The sequence below is a fragment of the Physcomitrium patens genome, chromosome 21, assembly GCF_059467195.1.
Source record: "Physcomitrium patens ecotype Gransden chromosome 21, ASM5946719v1, whole genome shotgun sequence".
NCBI classification, from domain to species: Eukaryota; Viridiplantae; Streptophyta; class Bryopsida; order Funariales; family Funariaceae; genus Physcomitrium; species Physcomitrium patens.
In genome coordinates this window covers 14,273,354-14,293,737 of record NC_143430.1, presented here as the reverse complement: position 1 = coordinate 14,293,737, position 20,384 = coordinate 14,273,354, and the positions used below count along the sequence as shown (strand labels likewise).

At 32.9% G+C, this 20,384-nt stretch overlaps 1 protein-coding gene across 2 annotated transcripts; it reads left to right on the top strand.

Annotated features, from left to right (window-relative positions):
• Nucleotides 1–16,157: 16,157 nt before the first annotated feature.
• LOC141044695 (peptide methionine sulfoxide reductase A5-like) lies at nt 16,158–18,069 on the top strand. 2 transcript variants are annotated; one of them, XM_090245584.1, is made up of 4 exons: nt 16,158–16,854; nt 16,979–17,340; nt 17,488–17,533; nt 17,685–18,069. In XM_090245584.1, the coding sequence occupies exons 2-4, from the start codon at nt 17,201–17,203 to the stop codon at nt 17,688–17,690; spliced, it is 192 nt and encodes a 63-aa protein (XP_090101710.1). In that variant the 5' UTR covers nt 16,158–16,854; nt 16,979–17,200; the 3' UTR covers nt 17,691–18,069. The 2 variants fall into 2 exon arrangements, with proteins under 2 accessions (XP_090101710.1, XP_073386004.1); XM_073529903.2 differs by having other exon boundaries at nt 16,159–16,854; nt 16,979–17,015; nt 17,138–18,069.
• Nucleotides 18,070–20,384: the final 2,315 nt, after the last annotated feature.

Genomic DNA, 20,384 nt, shown 5'->3' with positions numbered 1-20,384 from the left:
TAGATGGTAATCATAATTGGCAAAGAAAGGTGTTTGTTATATAGAAGAATGCATTGTATTATTATAAGCAAACTTTGTTAATAGCAAGAGTATTCTCCAATCGCCTTATTGATAATTCATGGTATACCTTAAATATTGCTCTAAAACTTGGTTTACGTACTTTTTCTATCTATAAGTTTAAAGATGAAAGACTAAACAAAGCTTTATGTCCAGCTTTAGAATCTTAAAAAGAATTCTCCAAAAGCTTGATACAAATTGAGTCCTCTTATTTGATATAATATCTTTTAGCAATCCATGATATTGATAGATATTGTCAAAAAAAAACTTGACAGTTTCTTCACCTATGATAGATTTTATATATAATATAAAATAAGCTATTTTGGTCAAATAATATACTATATAAAATATAAAATATAATATCAAAAATATAAAGTTTCTTCACATGAACCTAAGATTGGAAGATCCGTAATAAAATCCATAGAAATAAAAGACCATGGTTGTTCTAGAATAGGTAATGGCTCAAGAAGTCCATAAGATCGATGTTGAGGAGCTTTTGACCTTGAACAAATGTCATATGATTGAACAAAGTCTTTTACAGCCTTCTATATTTGTAGCTACCAAAAATCTCTAAATTTTAGCTTTAAATTCTTATTGTATCCAAAATGTCCTACTGCTGGAAAGTCATAACATGCTTGAAGAATACGTAAACATGCTTCTCCTTTAGAACATATATGCCTCCTTCAAAATAAAGTCAGTTGTTTTTAAACTCAAACTTGGAAGTATCATAAGACTTGAAAGAAATATTCTTAATATCATTAATAAGAGGATCAAAGGACATACTTGATTGAATTTGTTTGAAAAAAGTTGAATCAACAATCAATGTTAATTTCATTGCTTGAAAATAAAATTATTCTTACTTCAATAAAATTATCCTTTGTTAATCAAAAGTTACATCTCTTTCTTTAGATAAAAGATAAGAATGTCTAAAAAGAGCATTGAACAAACCTTGTTGTTTTTCTAGCCAATAAGTGATATTAAATTCAAATCTTAATAAAGACATGCTCCAAAAAGCCTAAAAATGATTCAAATCATGTGCTAATATGAAATACTTGAGGTTCTTGTAGTCCATATTTATGGTGATTGGACTAGAAGTGCCTTCTAGATAATGATGCTATTCTTGAAAAAAATCTATGATTATAAGAAATTCTTTGTCATAGATCTCATAGTTAATCTCGGTTACTGAGAATTTTTTGGAATAGAAAGCTAATATGTAGAACTTTTCATCTTCTCCTATTTGTGACAAAAAAATATCCATAGAAAAATTTGATACATCTATTTTCATAAAAAATACCTTCAAAAAGTCAACGTAATATAAGATTGGTATAAAAATAAATGTTGACTTCAAGGCTTCAAAAGATACTTCAACTTCTTTATTCTAATTAAGTTTATCTTTGCATATAAGGCATGTAAGAAGAGTTATAATTTGAGAATTTTTTTTTAATGAAGATCCGATAGTAATTGACAAAGCTTAAAAAACATTGCTTATCTTTTACTGTTCTTGGAATTTTTCAATCTATAATAATTTCAATCTTCTTTGGATTCATTATAATTCTTTTATTAGAAATTATATATCCTAAGAAGTCAACTTGAGTAGTGTGGAATATATACTTTTCTAATTTTGTATACAATCTTCTATCTTTAAGTTTTTGTAATATACGACAATATGGATTTAGCTACACTAGACTCATGGCTTTTTACAAAACTCTTAATAGAACTCTATAGAAAGTCAAGTTTATAAGAAATCCAATCTATCAAAAGATTATACTTCTCTAATCACAATAAACCTAAAATAACCAGATTAGAAGGAGACCTAATTATATTAAAATTATATAATTATTATGACTATTTATTGCTACATTTATAGGAAGCGTTTCATGAGTAATATCTTCAAAAGATAATGGATGGCCATCTATGACTTCTTCATATACAGATTTAGTTTTTTATACTAATGATATTCTATGGCTTTTAACAAATTCTTCATCTAATAAACAAGTTAAGGCTCTAGAATCTATCAATGCAAAGGCTTTGTGATTATTAGGTTCTAAATACACATCTATTATAAAATAAAGAAAGGATTTTAGAAAGAAGATAGGACCTTCATTTGTATAAGATTCCAACTACATAATTTATCATGGACATAAATATTTATTTAGATAATTATAAAAATAGATAGAAATAAGTCAAAATAGATAAATATAATAATATCTTATCGAAATATTTTTCGAAGCTTATCAAGGACATGAATCTCGAATAAAGGAAATCCTCAATACACTCTTCTATCAGTAAAGAGAATTAAAAAATCACTCAAAAGGTGATGTAATATTAACTAGAATGGCTATTGCCAAAAATAAGAAGACTAAAAAGTCTTGAAACAAGACCAAGACTAGAAAGGCATTGACAAGAGTAAAGAAGGCTTCACTCTTGCCTCCATATATACTATCTAACTAAGAGCCACGTGGCGATGTCTTATAGGACCTGCAACATGTGTTGACTTCGTTAGCCACATGATTTAACTTCCAAGATAAGTTATCTATGTATGCGCCACATAGTTGGCTTGTTCCACAAGCTATTATATGGAAGTAACTTGTTCCATAAGCTACCAATACATGGTTAGCTTTTTGGCCAAGTTTCTAACCTATAAACACATCTAAAGTCAAAACCACATCTATGAAGCTTCTAGGAAGCTTCTCTAGAAGACTTTATGAAATTATTCTATTTCACCTATTTCTACTTAATCATATAAGTAACTATTGAGATAAATATATATATCCGTGACATTACCCCCCCTTCTAGGGACAAGTTCCATGAAGAGTGGTCTTCATATACTGAGGAAGTCCAAGTTGCGATGAATTATATTTGCTACAAACTCTGATCTTTGCTCTCTTTGAAGATGGTTGATAGGTCCTCTCAACCATCTATAGTGTCTCATATTAGGGCAAAAAGACCACCTTGTTATTTGGTCATTGTTAAGGCCTTCATAACTTCCTTCAAATAAAATATTTGGAACACCGTCAATAATAGTTCCTACTTCTAATAAAATCACTAAACATCGGAATTTTCTTCCAAGGTCATGATACCAAACAAAAATTCATCCGAATACTCAAGTTATGGCTCCAACCATTACTACAAACAAAATTACTTACTTACTACCTTTGATTTAGAAGCGCCGCCTTCAACTCCTTACAACTCCTTCATATGAACTCCAAAAGTAATAATTCTTTCCTAAAAGATGTAGGCCTTGAAATCTCCGAATAGTAGTTGAGCTCCTTCTTGCAGATCAATTGAACAATCATAAGGTCGATACTCGAGAAGAATATCTACATTCTTCTTTTTAAAAACGTCTTGGAATTCTTGATATTGTTTAGAAATACCACTCAGTATTATTTCACCGTTAGAAATGGATGTAGGATATATAGCAAAAGATGATCTTTCTTTCACAGCATGCATAAAAGCTTTTGCACCTATTACTAAAGGTTTGGATGTATTGGAGTTACATACTTCTACTTTGCTAACCCGATCTTGGATTATACTATCAAAAAAGTTAAGGTTACAAGAAATCCAATCTATTTGAGGGTTATATTTTTCTAACCATGATAATCCTAAAATAATCGGATTATAGGAAGATTTTATTACATTAAATACTACTACAATGTTATGATCTTTAATTGCTATATCTAAAGGAATAGTTTCATGGATAATATTTCCAGAAGACAATGAACGACTATCTATGACTTTTACATGTACGGATTTAATTTTCTTTACTAAAGGTATTTTTTGATTTTTGGTAAAATCTTCATCTATAAACATACTGAGGCTCTTGAATCTAACAAAGCAAAGACTTTGTGATTATTAGGTTTTAAATATACTTCTATTATAAAATAAGGTGAGGGGTTTGAGGAGAGGATAGGACCTTTACTAGGTATTGCACATGATTCCAACCACACGGTTCCTATTATAGCTGGAGAAACTTATTTTTCGACACACTATCTTCTTTGGTAATTGTGCTCCTCATTTTGTAATTGTGTTGTTTCTTTGGATAATATTAAACAGTGTGCTTAGCTTCTCCACAATATAAATACAATCCCTCTTGGCGACATCAAGTCTTTTTTTGCTTCGTGAGAGGTTTAAAATGTATCATATCAATTTGCATTGGTTCCAGTGTCGGGGTAGAGAGAGTTTGCCTCAAGAAAACGTTGGGCTTCTGGCTGTCACTAATTATTCAATCAAGCTTGAAAATAAGGAAAGCCCTAAGTTTATATATAAATTTTCCCTTTTGAGTAATTACACCAAATACACAATCCTCAAGTAACCCACAACTTCCAAAATATGATAAAATCTTCTAAACCCTTATGTGGAGATTTTTCCAAACTTCAACACCTCATATCTCCTAATCCGACCGTCCAAACAAACTCAAATTTTACATAAGGTATTGATGTATTCTTATTAACTTCTACAACAATTTTCAACTACAAATTCATTGTAGATCTTGAGATATCTTGAAAATCCTAATAATCGCTTCAAACCCTTGTCTTTATACATCTGCATGCAATTTTCTTAATATCTCACAAAATATAAGCTCAAATGCCACGAAGTTTATATTTATAGCTTCTTAACACAAAAATTTACATTCTCCAAAGGTTTGAGTCAAAAGTTCATCCGAATACTCAAGTTATGGCTCCGACCATTACTACAAACAAAACCGCTTACTTACTGCCTTTGATTTAGAAGCGCCGCCTTCAACTCCTTACAACTCCTTCATATGGACTCTAAAAGCAATAATTCTTTCATGAAAGATGTAGGCCTTGAAATCGCCGTTCCAGTCGCACCTTCCGATCTTCAAAAGCTGCTGTAAAACTCCTCGTACTCTCAAAAGAGTAACAGTATGTCTTAAATAAACACCTTAACTTCAAACCGCTATAACTTTTTCACCCTAACTCCAAATCTTCTAATTTTTGCACACAAATTGTACCCCAAATCCTAAACTTTACAACCTTAGCTTCTAATCTCTGAATGCCCTCTTTAAAGTCGCCGAAACCCTTCTTAAGGTCGTGGGCAGCCTCCTCAAAGCCCATTGGATATGGTATTCGACCAATAGAGATGAAGTTCCCCATTTCTTGCCTTCATCCGACCATGCCTTGCTTTCATCCCTTTCAATTAGCCTCCTACTAGTTTAGATTTTCATCCTTAGGTTTCCACCTTCTCCCAAGGCTTCATACTAAATATTTAGGTCCTATATATATATATATATATATATCAAAATCAAAAGAAGTAAAGAAACAAAGTAAAGTTTCTTATACCAACTTCTTTTAATTTAATCTACTAGCCACTCTAACACATATCTAGATTTATCAACATATAATATATTTTAACTAATTTTTACATATTGTAAGCATTTACAGTATGACATCGGGTTTGACGAATATGTTTCAGAAAACTTGAGAGCTCCCACCATTACTTGACTTGTTCCTCTCTAACTAAATCTTTGTTCTTGATGCCTTTCAAATAAATGATTGTCGTATACAATGACTTGAGTAATAAATTGTTTCAAAGATTTTACTTTCGACATTGTTAATAATAAATCTGACACTATCCATCAATCCATATCAAAATTGGTTAATAAGTGCTTTGTCATTGTAGTCTACATCGCAAGCAAGATTTTGGAATTCGACAGCATATGTAGTAGCTGATCGTGATCCTTGCCGTAAGAATAGAAGCTTGGTCTCTACTACTTATTCTCGGTCACTTTCTCTGAATGTGGCCATAAATACTTCTAGAAATGAATTCAAATCATAAAAAAGTTGTGAATCTTTTTCCATTAAAGGTTTAAACCAAGAGAGAGCACTTGTTGATAGTGGTGCACCTATAAATCCAACTTGGATAAATCCATCAAGATAGTGGAAAAGGTGCAATCTTAGATAGAACTAGACTTTTTATAAAAATCCTCGAAATTTGATCTTATTCCATCAAACTTCTCAAGCATACTAATCCTTGTCCCTGTCATACTTATAGAAGAAAAACTCCATAGATTTGGTTGTGACATTGATCTACTTGATTCTTTCAACTGCACAACTTCTTGTCGTAGACTCTGAACTTCTTCTATAGATGTAGGCATAGTACTTCCATGATTCACGTTGGAAATAAGTGAGATTTTCACTCTTAGAATGTTGACAAGCTCATGAAGATCTGCTATAGTTGCAAATCTATTCTCACTTCCATTGAGAGTAGCATCCATAATCTTTTCTTCCATAGACAACTCAAACAAATTCAAAAGTTAAATTAGAGGAGGATAATCCACAACCTCTAAAAAAAAATCCCACAAAGAGAGGTAATCTACTCTCTTTAAAGAAAAGATCATAGTTAGAAAACAAGATTTTTTGTTTAAAGATGGATAGTCTGCAACCTTTAAAATATAATAATAGAAGTGGGATAATCCACTCACTTCTAGAACAAGATAGAAATAATATGTTAGCACTCTTGTCAAACTGTTAAGGACATGAATCTCGAAGAAAGGAAATTATCAATACACTCTTCTATCATTGAAGAGAACTAGAAAGTCACTCAAAAGGTGATGTAATATTAACTAAAATGGCTATTGTAAGAAACAAGAAGACTAGAAAGTCTTGAAACAAGACTAAGACTAGAAAGACATTGACAAGAGTGAAGAACGCTTCACTCTTGCCTCCATATATACTATCTAATTAAGAGCCACTTGGCGATGTTCTATAGGACCTCCAACATATATTGACTTTATTAGCCACATGTCTTATATTATAAGGCAAGTTATCTATGTATGCGCCACATAGTTGGCTTATTCTATAAGCTACTATACTGAGGTAATTTGTTCTACAAGCTACTAATACATGGTTAGCTTGTTTGGCCAAGTTTCTAACCTACAAATACATCTAAAGTCAAAACCGCATCTATGAAGCTTCTAAGAAGCTTCTCTAGAAGACTTTATGAAATTATTCTATTTTACCTACTTCTATTTAATCATATAAGTAACTATTGAGGTAAATATATATGTCTATAATAAAGCTTTATAGATGTTGCTTTGCCTTTATACATGTCTATAGGTGATTGGTAGGTTAAAACCTTAGCCAACAAGGAAGCCATGTGTCGACATGTTGACTACTTGTAATACAAGTGAAGCATGTGGCACACACCTAAGAAACTTGCCTTACAAATTAGACATGTGTGCTATAAGTTGGACGCATATTAGAGGTCTTATAGCATATTGCCATGTATTCCTTAGTTAAGTAGTATATATAGAGGCAAGAGTGAGGCTTTCTTCACTCTTATCAATTTCTTTCTTGATTTTTAGTCTAATTTCAAGAATCTTATGTTTTCTAGTCTTTGGCAATAGCCATTCCAGTTCTTCCTTGATTATACATACTTTCTTCTATTTTGTCACTTTCCTTTTGACATACATTCCACGACTTTATACAACTTCTTGTAGTTTGTGTCATTGATAAATTGATAAGAATGCACATACAATATTAGAGCTTTGTCTTTTCTTGATTAAGAGTAGATTACTTCTTTTTCTTGACACGACATAAGCATATTAGAAGTTACAAATTATCCTCTTCTAAACTGATATTATTTCTAAAAAAAAAATTCTTGATTCTTAAGTATTGTATTTTGTGAGAATAGACAGCTTTCTTTTTATTGTGCTAGCATGGTAGAGCTTACTCAAATGAAGAGTATAATGGCTCAAATACAAGAAAAAATGAAAAAATTAATGCTTGCAATGCATCAACTCACTCTACCACGACAAGGAGCAACAAGATTATCAAGCAATGAAGATATAGAGATGATTGGAGTTGCTTCAATATCTACACCAAGCTATACTACTACTCCTACAACTGAACATTGTTCAAGTTTCAAAGAACCAAAAATTGAATTGCATGAGAAGTTTGATGGCACAAGATTTAAGTTTTGAGGATTCATCAATCAAGTAAAATTGGTGATTGAACTACAACCTCAAAATTATCCAACTCAAAGATCACAAGTTAGGTTTATTGGAACACTACTTTTAGATTCTACTTTATCATAGTTTTTATTATTTTTTGAATGACATGATCCAATAATGGATAATTTGGAAGCATTTTTGATAGAGTTTTGATCTATGTATGGAGAATATGATGCAATCTACATTGCAACCAATAAGATTCATGTCTTATGACAAAGGAATTGATTAGTAATATTATACACTTCACAATTCTAACAATTAGTGACAGATATCAAGTAAGATGATGCAGCACTAATCAACCAATTTCTCTATGGATTATAATATGAAGTAAAGAAATTGATACTTAATTTATCTGATCTCCAGACATTAAGTCAAGCAATTGACTTTGTTGTGAAATGTGATAATCAAATTTTTGAGTTTTGATCTAAGAATTGCATAAGGAAACCTCAATGTTATTACAATTCAATGACGATACCAACAACTTCTCAATCTAAGTATTTGAAAGTAAAAGACATATAAATTGATGTAGTGTGTTTTAAACCTCTTTCAAAATAAGAAAAGATTCATCATCATCAAGAAGGACTATGTTTATATTGTAGAGAAGCTAAGCACACTGCTCAATATTTTTTAAAGAAATGATGCAACTACAAAATAAAGAATACTCCTATCAAAAATGAAAACATGTCAGAAAACAAATTTTTCTAACTACAATAGGAATTGTGCGGCTAAAATCTTATATAATTCTTAATGAAGGTCCTATTCTCTCCTTAAAATACTCTCTTTATTTTATAATAGATGTGTATTTATGATTTGATAACCACAAAGCCTTTGTCTTAATAGATTCAGGAGCCTCTGCTTGTTTTTTAGATGAAGAATTTGTTAAAAATCATAATATACAATTAGTACAAAAAACTAAATCCGTACATATAAAAGTCATAGACAATTGTCCATTATCTTCTAGAGATGTTATTCATGAAACAATTCCTATAGATGTAGTAATAAATGGTCATAATAGTTGCATAATTTTTATTATAATTAGATCTCTCTCTAGCCAGTCATTTTAGGTTTATCATGACTAAAAAAGTATAATCTTGTGATAGATTGGATTACTCGTAAACTTGATTTTTCTTCAAACATCATGAAGAGTTTTTCTAATCTAGTAGAAAGCTATGAGTCTAATATAGCCAAACATGTACTTTTAGATATAAAATCTTTTCTATATGCTACAAAAGAAGGATCATCTTTTGTTATTTATGCCACACCCATTTTAAATGATGGAAATTTTTTAAGTGAAATTCCAAGACAATATCAAGATTTTTAAGATATTTTTTAATAGAAAAATATAAATATTCTCCTAGAGCATCATCCATATGATTGTTCAATTGATCTTAAAGAAAGAACTCAGCTGTCATTTGGTCCAATCTATAATTTATCACAAAATGAGTTGGTTGAACTCAAAAAGTACATTGATGAGAACTTGGCCAAGAATTTCATATGCCATTCAAAATCTCCTACATAAGCTACTATCTTATTTGTGAGGAAAAAGGATAGATCATTGTGAATGTGCATGGATTATCGAGGACTCAACAAGATTATCAACAAGAATAGATATTCTCTACCTTTGATATCTGGACTTTTTGATCAATTAAATCAAGCTAAGATCTATACAAAAATAGATCTACGAGGAGCATACATTTAGGTCTGCATTGAAGAAGAAAATGAATAGAAGACTACATTTTGAACAAGGTATGGACACTTTGAATATAACATCATGTCTTTTGGACTTAAGAATATACCAACTATTTTTCAACATCTTATGAATGATGTTTTTTGTGAATTTTTAGATGATTTGTTGTCAGTTACTTAGACAATATTTTAATCTATTCTAAAGATACAAAAGAATATGAATTTCATATTCATTATGTGTTACAAAAATTTAGAGATGCGGGATTGTATGCCAAGATAGAAAAGTATGTATTCCACACTACCTAAGTTGACTTCTTAAGATACATCATTTCAAAAAATGGTCCAATGATAGATCCTAAAAAAGTTTAGACAATCTTCAACTTGAAGACTCCAAAACGAGTCAAAGATGTATAATACTTTTTGGGATTTGCTAATTACTATCAGATCTTCATAAAGAAATTTTCTCAAGTTGCAGCGTCACTTACATACTTAACTTGTAAAGACAAGCTCAAGTGGAATAAAGAAGCAAAAGCATCATTTGAAGTTTTGAAGAAAGCTTTTACTTTTGTACCAATCTTACATTGCGTCGACTTCTCCTAAGCATTTTTTATGGACACAAATGCATCTGACTTTGCCTCGGATGTAGTTTTATCACAAATAGGAGTAGATGGTAATTTCATCTAGTAGCTTTTTATTCAAGAAAATTTTCAACAATCGAGATTAATTATGAGATCCATGATAAGGAACTTCTTGCAATCATGGATTCTTTTCAAAAATGATGTCATTATTTAGAAGGCACTTCAAGTTCAGTCATCGTATATATGAATCATAAGAATCTCAAGTATTTTATGTCAACACGTGTTTTGAATCATCGCTAGGCTTGTTGGAATATGTCTTTGTTAAGATTCAAGTTTAATATCACTTATCGGCCAAAAAAACAACAAGGTTTTTCTGATGCTCTAATTACAGGTTCTAATTTTACATCAAAAGAAGGAGGAGTGGTTTTTGACCAATAAAAGATAATTTTATTGAAGCGAGAATAATTTCATCTCCAAGCAATGAAATCAACATTGACTATTGATTTAACTATATCTCACAATTAGATCGTCTACACTTAGTCAAATTTTACATGAAGTACTGATATATTCTTATCAACTCCTACAACAAATTTCAATTACAAATTTATCGTGAATCTAAAGATATCACCAAAACTCTAACAGTAGCTTCAAATCCTAGTTTTTATACACTCGCATGTAATTTTTTTCATATCTCACAAACTAAACATCCAAATGCCACAAAGTTTGTATAGTTTTTTAGCACAATTATCTACCTTCTCCAAAAGGTTTGAGCCAAAAATTCTTCCAGAAACTCAAGATATGGCTCCAATCATTACTTTGAACAAAATCACTTACTTACTACCTTTGATTTGGATGTGCTAACTTCAACCCTCCATAACTTCTTCATCTGAAATCCAAATTCATCAAATAGTACATAAAAGATTTAGTCAAAAAAGTGTTCTCTCCAATTCCAGTCGTTGATCTTTTATTGCTCTTTGTAAACGTATGTTATGTCCCAAAGAGTGATAGTAGGTATGAAATTGATACCTTAACTTTGAGTGCCAATAATTCCTTCATAAAAACTCCAAATCACACAAAATTTGTACCCAATTTGTATCCAAAATCCTAAACTTGCTGATCCTTGCCTCTAAAGCTCAAATGCCTCCAAAAGTGAAACCTTAATCCCTAATAAGGCCTCAAGCAGCCTCCTTGAAGCCCATTTGGCATGACATTCGACCAATAGGGATGAAGGTCCTCACCCCTTACCTTCATCCAACCATACCTTGCTTTCATCCTTTTCAATAAGCCTCCTTATAGCTTAAACTTTCATCTTTATATTCCAACGTTCTCTTAAGCTTTATATTAAATATCTAAATTCTACATAATATAAACATTATAATGAAAATAGATAAATCTCCAAATAAATTTTCTTATATCAATTCTCTTTAAATTTATTTATTAACCACTCCAATCTACATCAAGACTTATAAACATATTATATGTCTTAATTAATTTTTACATACTATAAGCAATTACAATATGATAATGTGATATTTTTTGAAGATCAAAAACTCCTTATCATTGATCTTATCGACTCTTCCAACCATTACCTATACCAAAATAACTATGGTCTTCTATCTCTATCGATTTTATCATGGATCTTTCAATTTCAAGTTCATATGTTTCCATATTCATGATTTTAGATTATTTCACCAAGATGGCACATTTTGTACTATGTATAAAATCTATCACAGGTGAAGGAACAGTTAAATTCTTTCTTGACAACATCTATTATTATCATGGATTATTAAAGGATATTATATCAAATAGAGAAACACAATTATTATTGAGGTTTTTGAAAATTCTTTTTAATATATTGGAAATGGATATAAAACTATCTTTGACTTTCCACCCTTAAACTAATGGACAAACAGAATAGATAAATTAAGTTTTAGAGCAGTATTTGAGGTGTACTATCAACTATCAATAAGATGATTGGACAACTCTTCAACCATTGTCACAATTTGCTTATAATAATTCGGTACATTCTTCTATTCAACAAACACCTTTCTTTGCCAATTACGGTTATCATCCATGATTTGACACTTTTGACTTTTCAAAAGTAGATTATCCTATAAATTCAAAAGATGTGACAAATCAATTATCAGAGCTACATGTAACAATGAAGGCACAATTAAAAGAAACTCAAGAACAAAAAAAAGTTAATGCAAATTTCTATCACAAGGAACAATATCAATTCTACATGGAGGATAAGGTAAAGTTACTTTGTCATGATACTAAAATTATTTGTCTTTGTGACAAGCTGGATTATCGTTATGAAGGCTTCAATAATGAATAATAAAACATTAGTAATACCATCAAGAGTGGTTCCTATCTCCTTCCTAGGAAGTTATGAAGGCCTCAATAATGAACAAATATCAGGGTGGTCTTCTTGCCCTGGTATGCCACATTATCAATGGTTGAAGGGACCTATCAACTACATTCAAAGGGAACAAAGATCAGAGTACATGGTAAATATAGTTTGGTACATCTTAGACTTCATCTACATATAATCACCACTCCTTATAGAACTCATGTCTAGAAGGAGGGAATAATGTCATGAATATGTATATTTATCCTAATAATTATAAGAATAGATAGAAATAAGTCAATGTAGATAAATATGATAATATCTTATAAAAAACTTTCTAAAAGCTTCCTAGATGTTGTTTTATCTTTATACATGTCTATAGGTGATTGATAGGTTGAAAACTTGGCCAACAAGGAGACTATAAGTCGACATGCTGATCACTTATAGTATAAGTTAGACATGTGGCACACACCTAAGAAACTTGCTTTACAAATTAGACATGTATCTTACAAGTTGGACTCATATTAGAAGTCTTATAGCATGTTGCCATGTATTCTTTAGTTAAGTAGTATATATAGAGGCAAGAGTGAGGCCTTCTTCACTCTTGTCAACTCCTTTCTTGATTTTTAGTCTAATTTCAAGAATCTTATGTTTTCTAGTCTTTTGCAATAGCCATTCCAATTCTTCCTTGAATATACATACTTTCTTCTATTTTGTCACTTTTCTTTTGATATAGATTCTATGACTTTATACATCTTCTTCTAGTTTGTGTCTTTGACACGGTGTCGGGGTAGAGAGAGTTTGCCTCAAAAAAGTGTTGGGCTTCTAGCTGCCAATAAATGTTCAATCAAGTCTAAGATATAAAAGTACCAAGTTTATATATATACAATACATTCTCTTTTAGGAAAATTATATCAATATTGTAAGCCAAGTACTAAAGAAAACACCCAAATGTATAATAAAGTATCTTAAAACCTTATATATCCTTATGAGAAATGTTTCTCGAACTCCAACAGCTCATATCTAACAATTGGATTTTCCAAAAAATCCTAAATTTTGCATGAAGTACTAATATACTTTTAAAAACTACCACAAAAAAATTCAACTACAAATTCGTTACGGATCTTGAGATATCATTAAAATCCTAATAGTAGCTTTAAACCCTAGCTTAGATACACCTGTATGCTAATTTCTTCATATCTCACAAAATAAGTACTCAAATGCCATGAAACTTTAATCTATATATTTTTAACTTAATAAAACACATTTATAAAAATTTTGAGCCAAAAATTCGTCCAAAAACTCAAGATATGGCTCCAACTATTACTATCAATAAAATGACTCACTTATTGAATTGAATTACATGTACTATCTTCAATGCCCTATAACTCCTTCATCTAGACTTGAAATTCATCATAAAATATATGTAAAGTATAGCTAAGAAAGTGTCCTCTTCAACTGTAGTTGCCGATCTTCTATTGCTCTTTGTATGCATATGTTATGCTTCAAAGAGTGACAATAGGTACAAATTTGACACCTTAACTTTGAACACTTATATCTCCTTCAAAAAAAACTTGAAATCACACAAACTCTTCACCCAAATTATACTCAAAACCCTCATCTTGCTGATCCTAGCCTCCAAAGCTCAAATCACTTTGAAAGAGAAACCCTAATTCCTAATAAGGCCTCAAGCAGCCTCCTTGAAGCCTACTGGGCATGGCCTTCAACCAATAGAAATGAAGTTTTCCATTCCTTGCCTTCATCCAACCATGCCTTGCTTTTATCCCTCCCAATAAGCCTCCTACTAGTTAAGAATTTCTTCTTTAGACTCTAATCTCCTCTCAAGGCTCCATACTAAACATTTAGACTCTATAATATTTTTTTTTTGAAATATTAAAATTAAAAAGATAAATTCAAAATAAACTTTTTTAAATCCACTCTCTTTAAATTAGTCTATTTAACCATTCTAACATACACCAAGACTTATGAACATATTATATGTTCTAACTAATTTTTACATACTATAAGCTTTTATAATACGACAACCGTTCCTATTGTAGCTGGACATTATATATAACTAACAAAAAGACTATGCAAAAGCTTCCTAAGAACCACAAGATTCATGATCCAAGTATCTAAATTAAAAGACATCTCTTTAGTAGCCTCTTAGGTGTTGAGAGACTTATATTAAAAACTTTTATTTTTGTATTACATATTTATTGATACCTTTAAATTCAATTTTTTTTAAAAAAAATAAATTTTTTAATTATTTTTTTATTTTTTTATTTTTTATTTCTATTTATTAACTTAGTACAAATTTTTATGACATAAAATTTAATTCTTAATATATATATATATATATATATAGATTAAATCATAAATAATTTTTTTAAAATCAAGTTTAATTATCTCAAGAAAATATCAACTTTTATTATAATTAGTTTATTATAATTAAATATTAGTACAAAAATATTTTTAAAAATCTAATTAAATCAAGTATTACAAAAAAAACTCTTATAAAGATTAGTTTTTATACATAACTAAAAACCTTCTAAAGCACTATTAAAGCTCTAAAATTAAAAAAATCTTATGCAATTAAAAATAACTTATTATTCTTTGTACTCTTAAGTCACCTTTTTGCAACTTAATGATCATAAAAACTTACAAACTACCCATTTAGAATCTTCATAAAGCTTCCCAATAAAAATCTATTCTATTATAAACTACAAGTTAAAAATTTCACATCTTGAGTTAGAGCTTCATTTAATGAAAATGCATAAAAATTGTTACATTAGAATGACAATGTCATCTACTTTGTGTCTTATATTTGTACACAAAAGTTTTAGCAATAACATGACATTGCCATTCATTACTCAAGTCATATAATATTAAATAAAAAATATAATTAATCACAATTAAAATAAAAAAATTCACTTTGACCAATTTGCCTATTTAGTCATTTATGAATATATATATATATATATATATTTATTTATTTATTTATATATATTTATATACAACTTATATCTCTACTTCCAAAGAGCCGTTTGATCTTAAGTACTATGGCAAGCAAACTTGTGTGGCAGAAGACTTCGTCCAGAGCAGTAAAAGGATCTCAAAAGACGAACATTTGAAATCAATATTGTGGGCATGATTCGATTCTACAACACACAAAATTAGTATTCTACAGCGTAACCTCAAACCTCAATCACAACCAGCACACTGATTATAACATCAAATGTGATCAGTGTTGTGTGTTCATGTGCTGAGGAGCCTGTTTAGACAATGGCCGAAATAGTGAGGAGTGCTTCAAGTGACAAGCCCACACTATTACCCACAACGTTGGAATTACACTGCTGATGCCAGAACCTGCTAAACATGCAGCACCACGAGGTTACGAACAAGTACACATACACACACATATATGTGTGTATATATATATATATATATATATATACATATCTTCATGCTTGAAAAACATAGCAATCTGTATGTGTATGTGCAAACATATTGGAGAATGGGTGATCACTCCGTTAGTCACAAACAAATGGGCTTATGCTGCCAGTTTCGCAGCGTTTATTCTGCGTCTGCCCCACAATTCCTCCGAAACACTAAACCATCGGCCAGAGCATGGTTCGAATACGTTGAATCGAGATCTGGGGTTCGTGAGTTTGTAGGAAGAATTTGGGATGGCTTTTGAGGGACTGAAGATGCTGATGTCTAGGGTTCCGCATCTGTGAGTTCTAAGTTCGGCATTGATGGCAGTGCAAGCGGCAGCAATTAGGCCTGTGCGGAGCTTGGATCGTGTTGGTGGAAGACGGTAGCTGTCTTAGCGGGAAGTGGTTGCGTTCGGCTGTTTGCCAGAAGCAGTGAGGTTGAGGATAGAATATGCGGGAGAATTGAAGTAAAACCCTGGTTACCATAACTTCAGTGATGACGCTATGACCGTAGAGATCGAAAATGATCAAACTGTAATACACTTGGTAAAGCTGTTGAAGGAGTTCTGGATTATCACAATCCGTTCTAAATTTTCTGGCAGGGCCCAGATGGCGGTTCCCAGCTCAGTTGAATTTCTATGGAAACCCCAATTGCTGCAACTTCTGGGGTATATCGCAGACGTAGAACTGACGTACTCTGACTTGACGATGGCGCTGAATAGATACGCTGCAGATCTGTGCCCTCCAAACACGAGAAAGCTCCTTGACACGAAGGTGCGCTCGTTCATGCAGAATCGACTGAAAGTGGAACAAGTTGTAAGCTTTTAGATATTATTGATGCACATTAAATGATGCTGTTACCTTGAAACTTCATGTATTTGAGCGGCTCTATTTGCAGGGAGGGTGCAGCAGTATGTGAATGATAACTCCAACGGGTACACATCATTTCGCACTTGATATCCTCTCACCTTCAGCATTTAATTCTGTATTTTAGATAGTTATATTCATGACAAATACTCCGAATTTGAATAGGTCCTGAGTATGACTTCAATTGCAGTACGTGATCCCTGCAATTGACGCTGATGTCATATTGTCCAAGTTGTGTGTGCACGTTGGTGAGATGATGGACAATGTGGCAACTGTCTTCTTCGATTTCCAGCTTCTAAATAGAATGGGAGTGTGGTATTCTTTCCCGGTTATCTCCCATCACTTTGAGTATTCAACAGTTGCGCCTTCTCGTTTCCTGATAAATGTTTTAAGGTACGTGTTTCCAATTCAACAATGACTTTTTCCTCCGTGCACAGCCTCGACCATTTTTTTAAGCTTGTATATGAGGTTTTCACCAATGTATAATACCAACTCCTGCATTCTCAGTTGAAAGTGATTGTTGAAGCCCGTGCCAAGCAGGGCTCTGGCTTGCAAGTATCTTTCAAGAGAAGTCTTGGTGCACAAGGTTTGTGGCACCCTACATCAGAATTTGTTGGGGTTATGTCTTAATTCATTGGAATAGTTGAAATGGTTGATTGAGAGGGTTTTCATCTTTTATTAAGCTAGGACCCCCTTGGCAAAGGTTGAAAACAGTTCATTACCCATCTTCAAACCAGGATTGAGGGTGTGTCATGCACGGTAAGGAACAGTTTTCAAAGACTCTGGGCAGCTGTAAGATTTATTCTGCCACTTCTGAACTGCGTAGCAGCCTTTTGCGCAACATCTGCCTTGTACCTACTTAAGAAGAAAGGCATGAAGCTTCAACTCTGTAAGGACTTCATATGAGGACATTATGTAATGGAATTCCTAGTAGCACAAGGATTTTTACAAACTCAAGAACATTGTGTAAGAACAGTTATCGCTGTTTAAATGATATTTTGCCGTGATAATTGGTTTTTAAATATTCTTTCATGGAGGAAGACAACTAACATTCGCCAATTTTGAAGAGTTCTGTGGCAGATATTGTAAACTAAATTTTTCTTGTGTAATTTCTTGACCAAATTATGTGTGAAAGTGAATGAATGATTGGATGTGGTCAAAGAAAATACAGTCAATCTAAAACTCAGTGGTAATCTAGAATTTAGTGGTAATCTTAAGCAAGATTCTATACGATTTTGTCAAGAAGAATAGTTTACAGCATTTTCTATGTAACTTTTAATGTTGTTGAGATGAAGGTTTGCAGTGTGACTGTGAAGAAGCACATCAATGTGCGAAGGAAAAAGTCAAGGTAATCCAATCATCTACCAATTACTTTGAGAGAATAAATGAGCAAATAATTCTTACCAAAAGGATAGTTACAACCATCGCAATGACAAAAGCTTTTCTCAGAAGAACCAATCCCAAGCAAACTTCACAGAACAAAAAAAAATAATTGAACTAGTAGTAAAGAAGAGAAAGAATTTACTTCTAGAATTACCGAAAGGACTGTCTGAATGTTGAAAGTAGGCTTAAAGTCGGTTGATGTTATACCTGATAACTTTGGGGTCCTTGCGCATTGTGTTTTTGGTACGGGAGAGAAAAATAAATTTTAAAAAATAAAAAATAAAATAGGGGGGGGGGTAATAGCAGCACATTCAAATACGATTTTTCCAAGTTGGACTGTGACTTTGAGCATAAAGCACTGTGAACTTGCCGCAATGTCACCACCAATGATCCTCCACCAATGAGAGAAGAGGATGTAACCCATGTAGGGTCAAGGCACTGTCACCTCCAAACGTCAGTGCTCATCACACACTGCATAAATGTACTACTATCACTTCAAGGGGGTACGCAGCCTATCATGCAATTGCTCAACTCCATGCTGCGTTGCTTTTCAGAAGGATAGACCACTTCCACACCTTTAATGCTACGCCACGACTATTCCCAGCTCGACATTGCAACCAATCACGGAAAGTGAGGTTACCCTTGAGACGAACGTGAGACCGTTGAAAGGTTCTGGGTTCTAGGTGTTTTCCTTTGCAAGGGAGACGGTCAACCCTTAGATCTGAATCCTGGGTTATTGTAGATAAAGGCTGGGCATCCGGAAGTGACCCGCCAACAAGAGTTTAATAGCGTACCGACGCCGATCACGAAGTGTTGCGAAAGAAAGAGCACGTTGGCAACGGGTGGGATGACGGGATCCGGACCTGAATGTGGCCAAGATCGTAAAACTTGTAGTAAATAAAATCACGTCCAACTGATCACCGACTGAGAATAGCCCTGCCTAGTTGCATAAATGCTTCGGGAATGGTGCCAGGATACAGCGAATCGTCAGACACGCCTATGGCTACTCTGCCGGCATGATAATGGTGGCACGATAACTGCGTCGGTAGCTGCAGCAACGAATCATGCAACCAATGACAACCGAGTGGGAAATATACCCGATAGTTGCAGATCTCAGCACCACGCCAAGGGGGAGCCATTAATCAGTGCCGCGCCTGTGGCGTAAGTTCGAACCAGGTCTTGTTTCCGAGACTAGAGAATGCACCAAATCATTGACCGAAAATATCGACCGTCTCGGGATGGTAGGTGCGTGTTCAGTTTTCGCAGTTCTGTCAGTCTGCCGCCGGCTGAATCACCGGCCTGACATTATCGTCAACCAACTCCTACGTACTCGTCCACAGTTGAGGCCTCCGTCAGTATCAACGACCATGTTTTACGATCGAAATATCTGCAGACCACCTCGCTCTGCCGAATTTGTATTACTGTCCACACAAAATGGGGTATACACTAACTTAAGAATATTTAATCCGTTTATGCGAATAGATCCAATAGTAAGTTATGTTAGCAACATATCCATTACTTAAACGTGACTTGGGCATAGAACACTGGATTCTAAAATGGACAAAAATGGCATGTTTGAATAGGCAGGATTACAGCATGTCCCCTAGACTCTGGCAAAGGGCAGATCTCGAGAGGTGAGACAAAATGGAGATGCAGGTTCAGCGCTAGAAAGCAAATTGTATCTCCGAAAGGTTTACGGCGTCCAGGAGTTTTTTCAAAGAAGTTGAACCAAAAGAACGATCAGAGTAAAGCTGTCTGTAAAAAAGTGCAAACAAATAGGTTGCTTGAAGGCAGTGGCACCTGCAATGAGGCTTCTTCCACAGGATTACGGTGTTTGAAACCATCTTCGGAATTGCAATGGCAGTAAGGTTGTTCTCCCTCTTCGATTTCAGGTGAGACTATGCTTGGTTGAGAAATTGCACTAAAACTGCAACTCAACTACTATACGCTAATGTCTGTTCAGTGCACATCAGAAGCGCAGTGCACTGGCGGAAGACCGTACGTTGCAGGAAATTCCAGTGGCATGAAAGAGATTATACGGCAAAATAGTCACG

Bases quoted from the DNA above. Each gene is read 5' to 3' on its own strand.
- LOC141044695 (XM_073529903.2), top strand. From the start codon at position 16,585: ATGACCGTAGAGATCGAAAATGATCAAACTGTAATACACTTGGTAAAG. The intron at 16,855-16,978 runs GTGCGCTCGTTC...CTCTATTTGCAG, and splicing joins GAAAGCTCCTTGACACGAAG to GGAGGGTGCAGCAGTATGTG.